General features: G+C 33.5%; 1 protein-coding gene and 1 long non-coding RNA gene across 8 annotated transcripts in view; both read left to right on the forward strand.

Annotated features, from left to right (window-relative positions):
• The first annotated feature begins 3,307 nt into the window (after positions 1–3,307).
• Positions 3,308–16,316, forward strand: part of Hasp (Hig-anchoring scaffold protein) — an 84,326-nt gene continuing 71,317 nt past the window's right edge. For 3 of the 4 annotated variants that reach the window (XM_089710907.1, XM_089710908.1, XM_089710909.1), the window contains exon 1: positions 3,309–3,468. In XM_089710907.1, the coding sequence (XP_089567033.1) occupies positions 3,414–3,468 (55 nt within the window). In that variant the 5' untranslated portion in view covers positions 3,309–3,413. Of the gene's footprint in view, positions 3,469–16,316 lie in introns of all 4 variants that reach the window. The other variant, XM_089710910.1, reaches the window with a different exon arrangement.
• Positions 10,196–15,461, forward strand: LOC149477518 (uncharacterized). Of its 4 annotated transcripts, none has more exons than XR_016317589.1 (2): positions 10,196–10,693; positions 15,090–15,461. It is a non-coding gene; the product is annotated as an uncharacterized LOC149477518 (long non-coding RNA). The 4 variants fall into 4 exon arrangements; XR_016317588.1 differs by having other exon boundaries at positions 15,093–15,461; XR_016317590.1 differs by lacking the exon at positions 10,196–10,693 and adding an exon at positions 14,206–14,497.

Below are 16,316 nucleotides of genomic sequence, written 5' to 3' on the forward strand. Positions count from 1 at the left end.
CTGGCTGTCAAAGATTATGAATATTAATTAAAAATGCTTGCGGCCAAATTTTGACTGGCAACCTAGTCGATATATATTCTCCTAATTATAAATATACATAAAATATTGGTTTCATCAAAAAAACTACGAATGAAGTACATAATCCTGCGATGGGATCTATTTTAATGAATCTCTTACAAATAAAATTCAAAATGGCTTCAATAGAGCCGTGTCATGCATTCAACAAAAGCGCCTCTAGCGGACACTTAATAAAACTAAACACGTAAAACCAAATTAGGTCTTAACACTTTGAAATACGCTATTATTTTGCACAGCAAGCGACAATACATGACATATACACGAATTTTGATAGTAATTACAGCACAATATACAGATTACAGATACAACCAGTAGGGAAACTTCATACAACACGTTCGAAAATAAGGATATTCTTAACTGTCAATTGTGATAATACCCTTACGAATTACGATTATCATTAAACACGCTTCCTTGTGTGCGTGTGCCATTTCGGACGTGTTGTTTGAAGTTTCCCTACTGGTTGTATCTGCTTATTGTGTTACTATTATAGTACATATTATATTATCTATGGTAATACATTGAATATATTTAAATGTTTAAATAATGAAATACACAAATAACACATACCTATAAAGATGAATAGAATTGTCGTGTACACGGATAAATAACAACTAAACTAATTGAATGATTCATACTTGACTCATTCTTTTATCGGTTCATTAACAATTTGTCGGTTGAATTAAATTATAATTTTTATTTAGGTGACAATAATTATTAGTAGTCTAATGTGTTTTCTATGTTATGATTTCCATAAGAGTAAGTATCGGCTATAGAATGAGTCACTGTTGTTGTATTTTTTCCAAATTTATTAACTTATCTATACTTAATATTATAAAGCTGAACAGTTTGTTTGTTTGAACGCACTAATCTCAAGAACTACTGATCAGATTTTAAAAATTATTTGGCTGTAGGTATATCATCACAATAAGATCCACAGGTGCTGAGCAACGCGGGTGAAATCGCGGGGCGCAGCTAGTCTGAAAATAAGTAGTCTTTTGTTTTTTCTTGCTCTAATATCTAATATTACTTATTTTATAATTTATATTATACAATATGTGCCAAAGATACATAAATCTATCCATATAATATAAAATATACAGGCTTATTGCAAAAATTGTAAAAATATAACAAAAATACATACCTATTAACAAAGTAGGTCACCATCACGTGCAAGGGTATATGTTTATGGCATACCTTTTCCCGCCACGTGATTGGTATAGATCCGTTTGTTTCCGGTACATTGACCCCTGTATGTTCGAGCAAGAATATAGATACGAATTAAAATGTTAATTGGAAAATTTGCTTATGAAATGTAATCGAATATATTTAAGACTACTTTAAAGATTAATCGAACGTAACATTAAAGCTAAATATTTTGGTAGAAGGAGGGTAATAGGAAGAAGAAAAATAATAATGGAGGTTTCATAATCAGTTTATTTCATGTAAAATTGGTATGGTAAAAATATATTCGTGATATAGGTATTATCTATACTTAATGTTATAAAGCTGAAGAGTTTGTTTGTTTGAACGCGCTAATCTCCCGAATCGGACCAGTAGCTCCCGAGCTACTGGTCCGATTTGAAAAATTCTTACGGTGTTAGATAGCCCATTCATCGAGGAAGGCTATCATATCGCTAAGACCAACAGGAGCGGAGCACTGCAAGTAAAACCGCGGAACATAGCTAGTTAAGTATAATGCTTTCGTGCATCTTTTGTTTACGTCCTCTTGCACCAAAGTATTTTGAAGAGAATGTCAATGTCCTGAAACAAAACATGAATTTTATTTAAGCTAATACAAGGCTTATACTATTATAGCAGCTATTCCTACAGCAAAAATATGGTCGATTTTATTTCATCCAACAAAACAGTTTAAATACACTCGTAGAAATGAAACTTTCTCTTTAATATTGTAAAAGCACGACAGAAGCTTAAATTTTGTACACTAATATTAAAAACTCAAAGTACAACATAATCTAGTTTTATATTTTCCCGACAACATTCAGCTTTACTTCAAATTACATCTTCCAAATAAGATTAAATGGAAGTCGCAAAGAAATATGAATATTCAAAAGCGCAACTACAAGTTGTCTCAACACAAACATCTGCAGTTTATAAGAGGTGAGATGAATACATATAACAATTTTAGTTTGATTATTACGCATTTAGACTTATTTTATATACGCTTGTATATACATTTTGGGGCAAGTTAGAGCATTTTTTAATTTATATTGTATTAAGTAAAGTTATGTTCGCTTAACTAAAAACTTATTATTTTTACAATTTTAATCTTCCTGTAAATATGAAAAAAGGGTATCTAGTAATTAAAGTACGTTTCAAGAAGTTTCAAAATCATCACGTAATTCTTGATTTTTTTAAATATTGTACATCGTTTGTTGTAGAGTGCTAAGTTATTTTGAATAAAGAGCCATCTAGCGACATTTCTTAGAACTATTGATATTTTATACCGACGAATGGACCAAAACCAACAACAAACTTTAGTAAGTAATCAATATTGAATATAATGAATACATAATATTGTATTCATTTAAATAAATTAACTTAATAACTTTATTAAAAGGCAAGTTTCAGTACTTAGTAAAAAGGAAAATCTTATTTTGTGTTAACAACGCCATCTCTTGTCATTTTCACGAACCACGAAGTTTTCTTGATGTGAAAGTACCTAAGTCATATGTAGAGTTTAAGTTATTTTTATGTGAATATTCCACAATAAGATAACAAACTTAGTTTGAGCATGATATATATTTAATTTGTGAAGTAATAATTGAAGAGAGTAATTTTTAACAAACTACTTATCAACTCTATATATTTATAACAACTTAATAATACAGTTTAATGCTTAATTTTTAACTATGTTTAGTTAAATATAAAAATCGTTTCAAATATTTTTCTATAGCCATATTTAATTGTTATTGTTTAATGTGTTGAGTATTTTTTTTTTCGTATTATTTACTAACATATTCAGATCAAAATAACGTTTATTAACATTCAAAATATGGTTTAGTTAAAATTCAGATATTACTCTCTACAATACAATTTTCTTACAGGCATCAAACACACCCCCCAAAAATATATACTTAATCAATTTCAGCTTTCCATTTAACACAATGCAGCCACAACTTTGCCATTAATCAAATACATTTGCACAGTATCAAACGCGAGTTTGTCTTAGTGGATTTAGAGAGGGCATATACAGAGGTTATATAATATACTTGTACCAGGGACTCAGGGGTAGGGGGTGTTCATACAGCTCGCACGTACCGACGCGGCTAGACGCGCGCAATGCTATAGACCCAGTGTATTTGTGAACGAAAAACATGTCAAAATATAAGTTAATGATAGTTCTTTTCTTCTCTGTGGCCCTGGTTGCTGGTAAGTGTTTTTTTTTTAATTCGGTGACGTTTTCCCGCGCGAAGGTCAACAGCGTCTGTCAAAATATTTCAAAATCAATCAGAGCGTATATTATAAATTCGTAGCTCGAAACTGATTGGATGTGGTTTGGCTGTCGATTTAATAAATTAATTTCATTTGTTTATTTGCCATGTATTGATTGAATTCAATTGGATTTACTGGAGTTTATTAGTGAAATTATTAATTGTATTTTCATTAAACATTATGTACGAATTTACGCAACAATTTTTGTTTATCGTATCATAATAAGAAATTATCTCTATAAAATATTTTATAAACTGATTTTTATGTAATTTACGCTATTTGTCATTTAATTTAAACAAACGTAATATCTAAAAAAATGTAAATTACCTACAATCTTTATATTTTTATAAGTCTCAATGTCTCAATATAATTCTAGTTAGGTACAGCTGTAGGCAATGAATTTTCAATACAGTACAGGGATACATTTAGTCTACCTTTTGGATAGATTGATCACTAGGGATCAGGGCATATATTTGTTCCAAGATTAGAAGTAAATTAACTATTAGGTGCTGTGTATTGAAAATGTATGAGTATTGACAATTCTGCTTTTTACTATTTATTTCATTAAATTACGTGGATTATTCATTATTATACGCGTAAATTAAAAACAAAAGCTCTACTTTTTTCACATTTTTGAACATTTGATCGATTTCAATTTTTTTTGTAAAAATTGTTTTGAGTTTTTTGTTAATATGACGTATTAAATCATTACAATATACGTTTATCTAATAGTTTAAAAATATTATAAACTAGCGGTCCGCCCCGGCTTCACCCGTGGTACATGTTTACGTTTTCTCTACATAAGAACCATCCTCGTACTTCAAGGAATATAATAAAAAAAGAATTATCGAAATCGGTTCAGCCGTTCTCGAGTTATGCGCTTACCAATACATTTTGCGATTCATTTTTATATATAAGATTTACGCATTTCAGTCATTTTAAGAGTAATGTTTTACATTACTCCTGCCAAGGAAGTTTCACTTCTGACACGTGTGCCAGCATACACACTCATTTTTTCTAATTAAATTAATTACTATTCTCCCAACAAATTTTCTTTTGTATTTAAAATACACGTGTTTTTCCAACAAACAAAGTGGATAACCGCTGCGTAGGTAAAAATACTCCTTTTAAAAGTCGCTACATTGCTAAACGAGGCTTGTGAATTTTTTGACAGTTTGCAAAATTCAGCTGAAATGAAAACTCTCTATTTTGTGTAAAAACAGTGTTATTAAGAGTGATAACTGAATGTGCTAGAATAAGTGCTAAATTTTCTATACGTTTTTTGTGTTTAATATCTTTATATTATTAAAAATGGTCTATATATCAAATTCTTAAAAGTTGGAATAAGGGTTATTGTCTATTATATTTATACATACAAGACGCTCTGAAAGGGGCTTGTTGCTTGAAAAAGGCGGCTTTTTCTTTTAGTTTTTTTTCATCGATACTGAGAATTTTCACAATAGGGGTAAATTATGTAGTTAAAGATAAAGTATTTGGAATGTAAATAATGCATGCTACACAAAACAAATTGCCCTGTTTTCGTCAATTTTAATCGTTACACAATCATGTTAGAACGGCCGCACAGATGTGGATAAAATTCAGCGTAGAGATAGATTGAAAAATAGTATTTCATATATGCTACAGCTTACGCAATACAGAATACGAATCGAACGAAACAGTACAAATCCAGTTACATATTTATATGTGACTAGCTGTGCTCCGCGGTTTTACCCGCAGTGCTCCGCTCCTGTTGGTCTTAGCGTGAGTCGTGATGATAATAGAATATAGCCTTCTTCGATATAGACTTCTTCGATGAATGGCAATCTAACAATGAAAGATTTTTTCAAATCGGACCAGTAGTTCTCGAGATTAGCGCGTTCAAATAAACAAACAAACTCTTCAGCTTTATAATATACTAGCGGTCCGCCCCGGCTTCGCCCGTGGTACATATGAAAAATAGATGTTGGCCGATTCTCAGACTTACCCGATATGCACAGAAAATTTCATGAGAATCGGTCCACCTGTTTCGGAGGAGTATGCAGACTAACATTGTGACACGAGAATTTTATATATGAGAAGTATCTATACTTAGATTAATTTCTTCTTTCTTTCTTCAAATAGGTAAGTAATATTTTAATACATATTCACAATTTCTAAAAGATATATCCTAAAATGTATCGTATATAAAAATACAACTTAAACCAATTTCTATACGCTATAAAATAAAAAAAAACATGACAGGCTTGTATAATAAAGAATTTTTTAAAAGAGGAAAGCACTTAACTCGGGTAAAATAGTGCTTTGCCATACTTGTGACGTTTAAATTTTATACTTGACTTAACTTTATATTATACGATACGACATATTATGTTTATTTATTGTTACTTCTGTTTTTATTTAAACTAGCTTTCCGTCCGCGGCTTCGTACGCGTACGTACACATAGTGCCCGTTCCTGTGGAATTTCCTAAGAAAAATATTTCAAACTATCTTTGTACCAAATTTCATCAAAATTGGTACAGTGGTTTAGGTGTGAACAAGAGACGGACAGACTTTAATTACTTGAAAGATTTCGAACTGTCGAAAAAATTTTGATTAGCTTGCAATATAACGTATTATTTTTCGTTAACAACATTATGTTTTACAATTTAACGATATCAAATCGATCGACTTTCAAATGCGTTAAATTGTAAGTATGTAATAGGTATGATTTCAAAATTTCTCGACAAATTAAAATCTCGCGGGATATATTATAATCCAACGGTGTTTACAATATTACGGTGACATATAAAATTCGGTTATTTGTAACCAAACTGTTCTGAAGAATATTTTATGTATATTCGCTGTTTCTAAGAATCGGTCGTAAACTATTTTATGCCCCTAAGTGATAAGGGTGCCGTTTGCTGAGTCAGCTTGTGTTTATAAAAGGGTAACATATTATATTATGTCGGGTACATTTTTATCATCCTATTTGTTCCTACTTATATCCGGGATATAAGCTCCACCCGCGGTTTCGCCCTTATTTTCAAAGAACGCGCATAGTTCCCGTTCCTGTGGGATTTCCGGGATATAAACTATCCTATGTGTTAATTATTATTACAAAAATTATTATGACAAATTTCATTGCGTGAATTTGAAATTTTTAATTTGAATATTGAAGTCAGAGTAAACTAAAACTCAAATATTTATTTATTCGATTAGACTTCTTCTGTGGACTTCTTATAAAAGCACTTTTGAATCGTCATAACATTTTTAAACATTTACCACCGATTCGCAGAGCAGTATCTATGGAGAAGAAGGCACTAGTAGTAGAGGGCTCTACCAACACTCATCCTTTTATTTTCTTGTGTTTGATTGTCGAGTATTATAAATTTATAAATTAAAGATATTAACGGATTTTAAACGCGATTTATTCATTATATTATTATCCCAACGTTCGCACAATTTGCAACGAGCGTGGTTACGGGGAGACTGACCCGTCTGTCTGTCTCCCTGTGACCACGTTTTAAATCCGTTAAAATCTTTAATTTCTAAACTCATCATTTTATAAAAATAACGCTATTGATGAAGTTATTTCAACCACGTTCGTCATAAAATATCAACTATTGTAGGTATTATTTTTAAAATGAAATAAAAATAAATTGAACTACTGAAATTGTTCTTTATACAAAATATAATAAATATATATTACGTATCAAGCAAATATACTGATACGTAATATATTTCAATTTTCAATTGACATGCAATCTTTGTATGAAATAACTAATGGAAATTTCAATGAATTTCATATCTCTAGTAGTTTAATAAACTTGCAATTTCGTTACATGAAGACAGCTCATACTGAGAAGATAATATAATATAATTTATAACGAAAGCTCTTCTGTATAAAGTCTTATAAAATTTTATATGATTACGCAGCGGGTCGTCTTATAGTGTTTTTATTTAAGACTATCCTCCACTAATCGCTCATATTATATATTTAAAAGATACACATATGTATGTTATAGCTATTTATTTATTTAAATCCTAAATGCCATTGCATCTTTAATGACGTCATCGAAAATAATAATTTGAGAGCAGGTAATATACAGTATATATCAATTAATATATAATTAGTAAAATAAAAAGAAATTACGACAAACATACTCGACATTTGCAATTAAATTAATTATTTTAAAACCAATTATTATAAAATTTATTACTATATATAATTACGGAATCATGTAACTTTACACGGTACGACACTACATCGTTTCCGAGTTAAGACAATACCATGTACATTTCTTCCGGTGTCGGCCAGTCAACTATTCAGGAACGCACGCGCACGCGATTGGTAGTTTTACAGCATACGATATCTTGATGCGACACGATATCGTGTTGAGATGAACCATTTATGTGATTAGTGAACGCATTGATAAAATTTCAATACTTTATTATTAAAATGTTATTAATTAATTGGATTGCGTCAATCTTATTATAGATAAATCGCAGTCCGCCCTGGTTTCGTCCGTGGTACGTTTTTACGTTTTCTCTCCATAAGAACTTATACTTCCAGGAGTATTATAAAAAAGAATTAACGAAATCGGTTCAGCTGCTCTCGAGATTTGCACTTAGCAACAAATTGAGCGTTTCATTTTTATATAATAGAAGATAAATCTGTCAGTTTAATACTATCTCAGAGATTGAATTACGAGCGTGAGAAAGTCATACGACCAGCTTGCATTCTTGCAGATGCGAAAAAGCATTTTACATTACTATGTTAGTGAATAAATTAGTCTACATTTCTCTAATAGCACTTTAAAATACCTAGTGATTTATTTATCTAGTAGGATAATACGTATTTAAAATGTATACTTTTAAAACAATTTTGTATTTTAGTAAGGAAGAAAGTAAAAAATGTTAAGTATTAAGGAAGTAAAAAACATTTAAAATAATTTATCGTCTGTTGTAAATGCGATCATATTATAACTTAATTATTTATACACAATGGCTTCACCATAAATTGAATCTTTTGCATTTTATCCAACGAATGATTCTTACATCACGCAATGCAAATATTTGTATGTTTGTTTGTTTCCGCCTTGGTTATCGGAATGTAATTTTTATCGAAATATATGTTATAATATATTTTTATATGGATTTTTAGCATAGTAGAATAATCGACAGTTATGTTGAGTATTTACTAATGTATTGATATAACTTGATTTAATGTTGCCATTGGCGCAGTGGTTAGAGATTATAATACTAAAGAATAGTAGGGTAAAACTAATAATAATTATTGTGTTTTTATAAGTATATATATGTTATAGTCAAAGTCCGATACACAGTCTCTTCGCGGAAGGACTGGTTTATCCTAGGTTTGGCCAAAGCCATCAGGCAATCCCCGAAATACATTTCAATTTCGCCTTTTGCCTGAAGTATTTTTAGTCAAACCCAGGAGCTCCTAACTTTTCAGTCAAACGTCGAAAGTAAATTATTCTGTTTCGGTTTTGGCCTAGTCAATCCTAGAAGCGACTGCAATTCTCGGTCAAACGTTGATCTGAACATGTTTAAACAGGTTCATAATGTCTCTCGCGGACCGCGGTGTTCCGACTAGGAATGGGTCGTCGACGCATTTTTCATTAATGCCTCACCATGTCAGAAAAATGATTAATTTGTCACTTTAATTACCTAAGAAATTATTAAAACAATTAACATTAAAGTTAATGCCTCACCATGTCAGAAAAATGATTAATTTTTCATTTTAATTACTTAAGAAATTATTAAAACAATAAACATCAAAATTTTAAAAATGTTATTTTTTTATACTTAATCTTATACAAACTAACCTCCGTATATTCCAAAGCATTTATTTATTTATTTTATACTTTATTGCACATCGTACAAAAGGCGGGCCTAATGCCACACGGCATTCTCTCAAAGCATCTCAAATATAAAAGTGAAAATCACGTAAGCTGACCAATCAGGTGTCAGAACTGGCAGAGTTAAGCGGTTCTTAAGACTTGAAAGCTGCTTAAATGATAAAATGCTTCCAAATATACGAAGATAAGACACTTCATACCTATATCGGAGTTTGACTCGTCAAACCCCGATTTAATAAAATTGTGTTTTGACGTTTGCCTGACCAAATTAGTCTCTCCCAGGTTTGACGAAAATTGTTTAGTCAAAGGCCGAAAATTTACATTTGTTTGGGCTTTGACTAAGTCATTCAGTCTGACCTGAGGATTGACCAGTCCAACCTAGGAGCGCCGGAGCTTCGGAGTTTGCCTATAACATATATATGTGAACTAGCTTTCCGCCCGTGGCTTCACCCGCGTTTTCAAAGAAAAGCCTGCATAGTTCCCTTTGTCGTAGGATTTCCAGGACAAATTCTATCCTATTTGTTAATCCAAGTTTCCCTCTAGGTGTGTGCCATGTTTCAATGTAATCGGTTCAGTAGTATATTTGCGTGAAAGAGTAACAAACATACATACATCATAAACATTCGCATTTATAATATTAGTAGGATATAAAAAAGTTTCTTTAAAGTAATATTTACTTTATGCATGAAGTTTGCTTAGTTTGGTTCATGATTGAGTTCAATAAATAAAATACAGAAATGCTTTTTTATTTATAAAGCGCAAACATAAAATGTTGAATAAATTCTACTTTTAAATAACAGTATATTATGTGTCTTTCTAAAACACACAGCGTTGGTGAAGAAAGCTGTCTATGAATCCTATATATCTCTATGAAAAAGGGTCACCTTACCGAATATCGATGGATTTTTCACCTCACTAGCAAGAGCGCGTCCCTAGTATGTCATCTGTCATACCAATTTGACATCACCTTTGAAGCGCTGTCATCTGCCTCTGCCGGCATAGCGTTTATGAATTCGTGCGCAATAACATCGCGCAGAATATAATTAGTATTTATCTCTACTAAAAGTGATAAAAAAGTGTTAAAACACATTAAGCGTTAAATATTAGTAGTAATTGGTGTTATTATAGTTGTTAGGAACGTAATTAGTTCCAATATGAAACACAAAAGACCACGTTGTCGGAAGAAAATTCGAAAACCGGTGCTTTGGTATGTATAATAGTGGCGGGAACTCTTTTTCGTCCTCGGAGGACGAGAGAAGCAATGGTTCGTCACTGCCCAAGAGACCGGGAGACGAGAAATTCCGTAAGTACAATCAGACTTGTCATGACATGTCCGGACTCGTGCATAGAATTCCATGCAACACGTGGCATACATTTCAGTACCTATTTGACACAAATACATCAATATTTAGATGTAGGTAATTAATAATAAAACACAATGCATGCCTATAGTGAGATCGCTATATTATCATCGGGTTTCTTTATCATACACAGACACATTGGTTACTGTGTCAAGTATTGCTTTTAAGCAGACTTGTGAGATAGCGTTAGGCTACCTAGGTTGAAGGTACTTAGGTATAAGGAATCAACCGTGATCCGCTATGGCTAACGAGCCCCAGCAGCAGGTAGTGAGGTATCTCAATCACTTTTACCATTCAAATGTAACTACCTAAACAAAAGTGAGTACCTACTACTTAGATTTTAGACAGGTACAAAACCAATCTATTACAATATTCTAAAGAGAAGAAATTGTTAATTAACTATTATAATATTATTTCAATATTGATACATGTCACATATAGATTTTACATTACTTAGGATATGATATAGAGTGTATAATATGAGCAACAGTCTCACACAATATTCAGTAGGAGCTACTTATTATTGCAAGTTGAGATTACCTAATTTATCTTACGGTAAATAATTCTTAACATAAAGAGCTTATTTTCATAGTCAATTGATACCAGAATAAGCTTTGGTTCTATGGGTACTTATTTGAATAGTAGTGGAAAATCATAAGAAATAGACATTGCATATTATGAGAAGTACATATGATATACATTATCATAATCAAGGACCCATATTTACCGTATCCCCGAACAGTTGAATGATATCATTCTTGCTTATAATGTTACCGATGATAATGATGTTTATCTAGTTCCTTTCTTACTTAAGTGAAAGAGCTTGCCTTAAAATTAACACTCAGGCGTGATAAAATTTTTATAATATCAAGAGTAAAGTAACCAAAATCTTTGTATTTTTTATTTGTATCTTCTACAAAAATATGTACTGAAAATATGTACAAGGCGTCCTTAGCCATGATTAGCTTAGTATGGTTATGCTGAAAGAACTGAGTGTCCAGAAAGACACGGAAAAATATATGCCATACTTACATTCAGATATGCTTCGGGCAATAAGAGCTGATGGCTCCGCCAGGTTGATATTCAACCTGAGACACCTAAACACCTAGGTATTAACCAGGTAATTTTGATACATATCACAGGTTATAACAGTAATTAAATTTTTTACAAAGCCAGGATTGGCTTGTAAAATTAGACATCATTGGTAACAGTAATGAGATTCTTCCAAGGCCAGGATTGGCTTGTACAATCAGGCATCATTGGCCTATTTTCTGCCTGCATATTGCAGCCATTTCAAATGGTCGCGGAGACCCTACAAGCTAGAGGTGCCCTCTTTCTGTTTTATTTAAGCTATTAAGTTTGGTCTATTGAGACCGTTACAAAATTAACTTCACAGGTCTTGTAGACTGTGAGGATTTTGGAAAAGCTTGATTGGCACTACAGCCACATAAAGTCCATTGCCTTCTGGTTTAGTTGGACAATTATCTTTTGGGTCTACCATGACTAATCCAATTTAACTTCACAGGTCGCGGAGACCATGGAGGTTTTGGTAAAGCCTGATGGGCAGGACTATTCCAATTCAACTTCACAGGTCGCGAAGACCATGGAGATATTGGTAAAGCTTGATTGGCACTCCAATCACAAAAAGGGCCACAGCCCTCTGATTTAGTTAGACTATCAGGATTATTCTAATAATTTAACTTCACAGGTCTCGGAGACCATGGAGATTTTAGTAAAGCCACAGAATGAGCCACAGCCTTCTAGTTAGACAATTATCTTTTTGTCTACAAGGATTGTTCCAATTAACTTTACAGGTCCCGGAGACCATAGAGATTTTGGGAAAGCAGGTTTGGCACATCAATTACAAAATGTACATTGTAAACCTGGATACTTGTGCCTCATGTGTGATAGTATAGAAATGTCTGTGTTATTGCTAGTCCCAAAAGCTTCAAAGATAGAGCATACTGTGGTAGTCATTAAGAGGACCATGTCTTGCACTAAATAAGAGTTGCAGACAGTTCTAGACATCTAACACTGAGAGGACTGTACAGTTGTCGCCTCCAGGTATTTCTCTAGAGTTTCGCGCACAGCAGACCAAGAGAGAAAGGCTTTCCCTCTACATGCTATACAAGACTTACGAGCTGTGGAAAATACAACATACACAGAAATGTCTTTGTAAAAGAACAAGTTTGTCACTTCCTAACTACAGATACCGCGGATGCGGGCTGAGTGGGACATCTGAACAGTACTTACCTGTCAGAGAAATGGAGAGGGAAGCAGGGGACTTGGCCTTAGAATTTCTGACTTATATGTAGTGTACCATAGGTATGCAATAAAAATGCTTCTGAGTAGATTGAAAGGGGCGCACATCCTGTAGCCCAAGCAACCAATCAGACTTTGGTCGCCCACATACAAAGGTTGCTAACTCTCTTAGCCCTCACAACTGAGTAACTGTACCTAGCTGAGAAGTTGAGAATAACTCTTGGCACGCTTCCAGGACGCCTAAATGGCTTTTGATTTAGATTGCCTCTCAAGAAATCTACCTGTACCGGAGTGGCTTCTCCTACCTTGTACAACAGGAAATATATTTCGGAGGCTCCTGATATGGTCCATTCCGCTATCCAAAGAGGTGCTTTAGTGCCAGGGCAAATTTGCCAAAGCCTGCTCCGAATTTTGCGACATCTGCAGTTGTTGATGGAGCTGACGCCTAGGCTGAATATTCCCTTCCAAGGATAATCCTCCAAGTGTACTAGCGCACCTCGCACCCCGGGACCCGGGCAGATACATAGCACCCAAGGGTGGCTTATGGTTAATATAATAAATAATAATAATATACGGGCATTTCTCCGCAACTCGATGTCAAGCGCCTAAAGATGGCTTATGGTTATTGACTATTATGGTTATATATGGTTATTGACCCGGAAGTCAGGTGAGTCAGAGCACTCAGACCATTGGTGAATGGCCTTACCCCCAAACTGCTTGGTCAGAAAAGGGGGGGGGGGGGAGAAAAAAGCCCATTGTAGAGCAAAGGAGAAAGAGCAGTTAGGTAGTGGTGCCCCTCCACAGTGCCAACATATGATCCTCCAAGCAGGAGGTGACTTTCATAATGCAAAAAAAAGAAAAGAAAAAAGAATGCATGTAATCTAGTACACAGAGATTCTAATTAAATTAAAGAGCTAATTAAATTAAATTAATTAATTTTAATTAGCCTAGGTCTATCATAAGCAAGCTGACCCTATTCTCTCAGGAGCTCTTATGCTATTACTGGGGTCAAGCCGAGAAGCTCATGACATGAACATGACTTCTGAAGATCTCAAAATAGAGTTTTTTATCACAGCAAAATAAGATTATAACCTGACCTGAATTTGGATATAAAATGGATACAACAACATATTATCCATCAGGGGTCGGTTGTGAGGACAACCAGACACATAAATATGCCTAGTGACCCATGTGGAAAGGTTGGTTCAAGTAACAAAGAACTGATTTTCAGTCTTAAAAGTAGATAATTGATTCTTATCTATAGAGGGGCGGACCCTTTAAGCTTGCAACACAAACCTTTATGTCTGGCTAGATAAGGTCCTTCAAGATCTTAAAGACAGTAGCAACCCTGTCCAGCAGTGGCTTCAAGAAGGTGGTAAGGGCACCAACCTGTTGAGGCAATGGAAGGACCATACAGTCCTTTATAAAGTTTTACTGTCAATCAGTCAATTTAGCCAGTGCCAGTGAGTCTGGTTTACTTTAAGGTAACCTTAAACTGTTTAATTAATTATTTAATTAATTGTAATTAATTTAAGATCCAAGTAATGATCAATGTGTAACAAACATGCTTAATGCTTAAGGTACAGTTGTGTTAACATTGGTATTATAGTTATTTTATATACAGATGTTATTTACTGTAGTATTTAGCCTTAGAGGCTCCATTGTTTATTCTTGAGGACATTGATCTTCCTTTGAGTTATAATTTTTAAAATGTTATTTTTATCTTATTATTTGAACTTTGATTTGTTTCAAGATACAGAGAAATAATTAATCAGTTCTTAGGTTCTAAGACTTAGTTCATTAGTATTGGCTTATGATTATCTGAGGAGAATAATTTAAAATTTAGAGGATATATGGTTAGTTCTTACATGAAAGAAAAACAATTTTTGTTGTTGCTACATAACCCCCTTGTATTGTTTTAAGAATTTAAAATATAACTTTATTTTACAATACAAGAGGTTCATTTAACATTCTGAAAGGAATGAAATTTAAGTTGTTAATACTCTTAGGTAAGTATTACAATATTAACAAGATAATTTATTTTCAACATAGCGTTTGTATGTCTTTCTTCACCAGCAGATATCAAACACATCTTCACCAACGCTGTGTGTTTTAGAAAGACACATAATATTGATGTTTTGCATTAAAACAAAACATGTATTATGTGTCGAATAAAACACACAGCGTTGCAGTTTACTGCTTGCTGATGAAGATGCTATGCCGGCAGAGGCAGATGACAGCGCTTCAAAGGTGATGTCAAATTGGTATGACAGATGACATACTAGGGACGCGCTCTTGCTAGTGAGGTGAAAAATCCATCGATATTCGGTAAGGTGACCCTTTTTCATAGAGATATATAGGATTCATAGACAGCTTTCTTCACCAACGCTGTGTGTTTTATTCGACACATAATACATGTTTTGTTTTAATGCAAAACATCAATATTTTATATTCATAGTTTGCGTGAGGTGAACAAACAATGTACTAAGTAATTGAAATACGTTCAAATAAAAAAAAACTTTTTAAGCTTTTATTAGCTTTTTAAATTAGATTGCCTTTTTGTTAATCAAATATTTTGTACTCTTTCAGCTTGTAACCGATTTCAAAAAAGGAGATTCTATGTTTATGTTTTCATATCATCCGTGCAATGTTTTTATGATGCAGAAATTCCTGATCTGATTTATATGTTAGTTTGGAAAAGACATAGATTATACTCTTAGATTATGGATTGGTCTCCGCGCGCGCGCTACGTCTAGATACCGCCGGCGTACTTGAAAAATGCGGCAACTAAAGGCGGGTCCACATTTGTAGCATTTCGGTGTATCGTATCTCCGTTGCGTGGCCTCGGCGCGTATCATGATCGCTAGTTTGGACGCAAGATGATACCCGTTGATGATACACACCGTATCTGATACGGCCCGATCCGCACTAACCGTGTATCATGATACACCTCGTATCTGATACGCGTATCACGATCGGTGGTATGGACGTATTTTGATACTGTATTACGATACGATATACGTGATACACCGCGAACCATCGTGTGTCGGTTTTTCCGCGATCATCAAAGAGGATACACATCGTATCGCTCAAGTTTGGACGTGAATGCAATTGATACGCGATCATTGCCTGTGTTCCCGCCATTTCGTAGTTTGTGGTAAACATTGAAGATGAGCTGGGATAACGAAAGTGTTATAAAACTAATCGACGCCTATAAAAGATATGAAAGAAACGCGTATCAGGAAAAGATATGAGGATAGGAAGAAAACTGGAGCGTCCATTGTCGCCGATACACTGAGATGA

The sequence above is a fragment of the Colias philodice genome, chromosome 25, assembly GCF_061535455.1.
Source record: "Colias philodice isolate Cphi_HAF_F1 chromosome 25, ilColPhil1 Martin Lab GWU primary, whole genome shotgun sequence".
Taxonomy (NCBI): domain Eukaryota; kingdom Metazoa; phylum Arthropoda; class Insecta; order Lepidoptera; family Pieridae; genus Colias; species Colias philodice.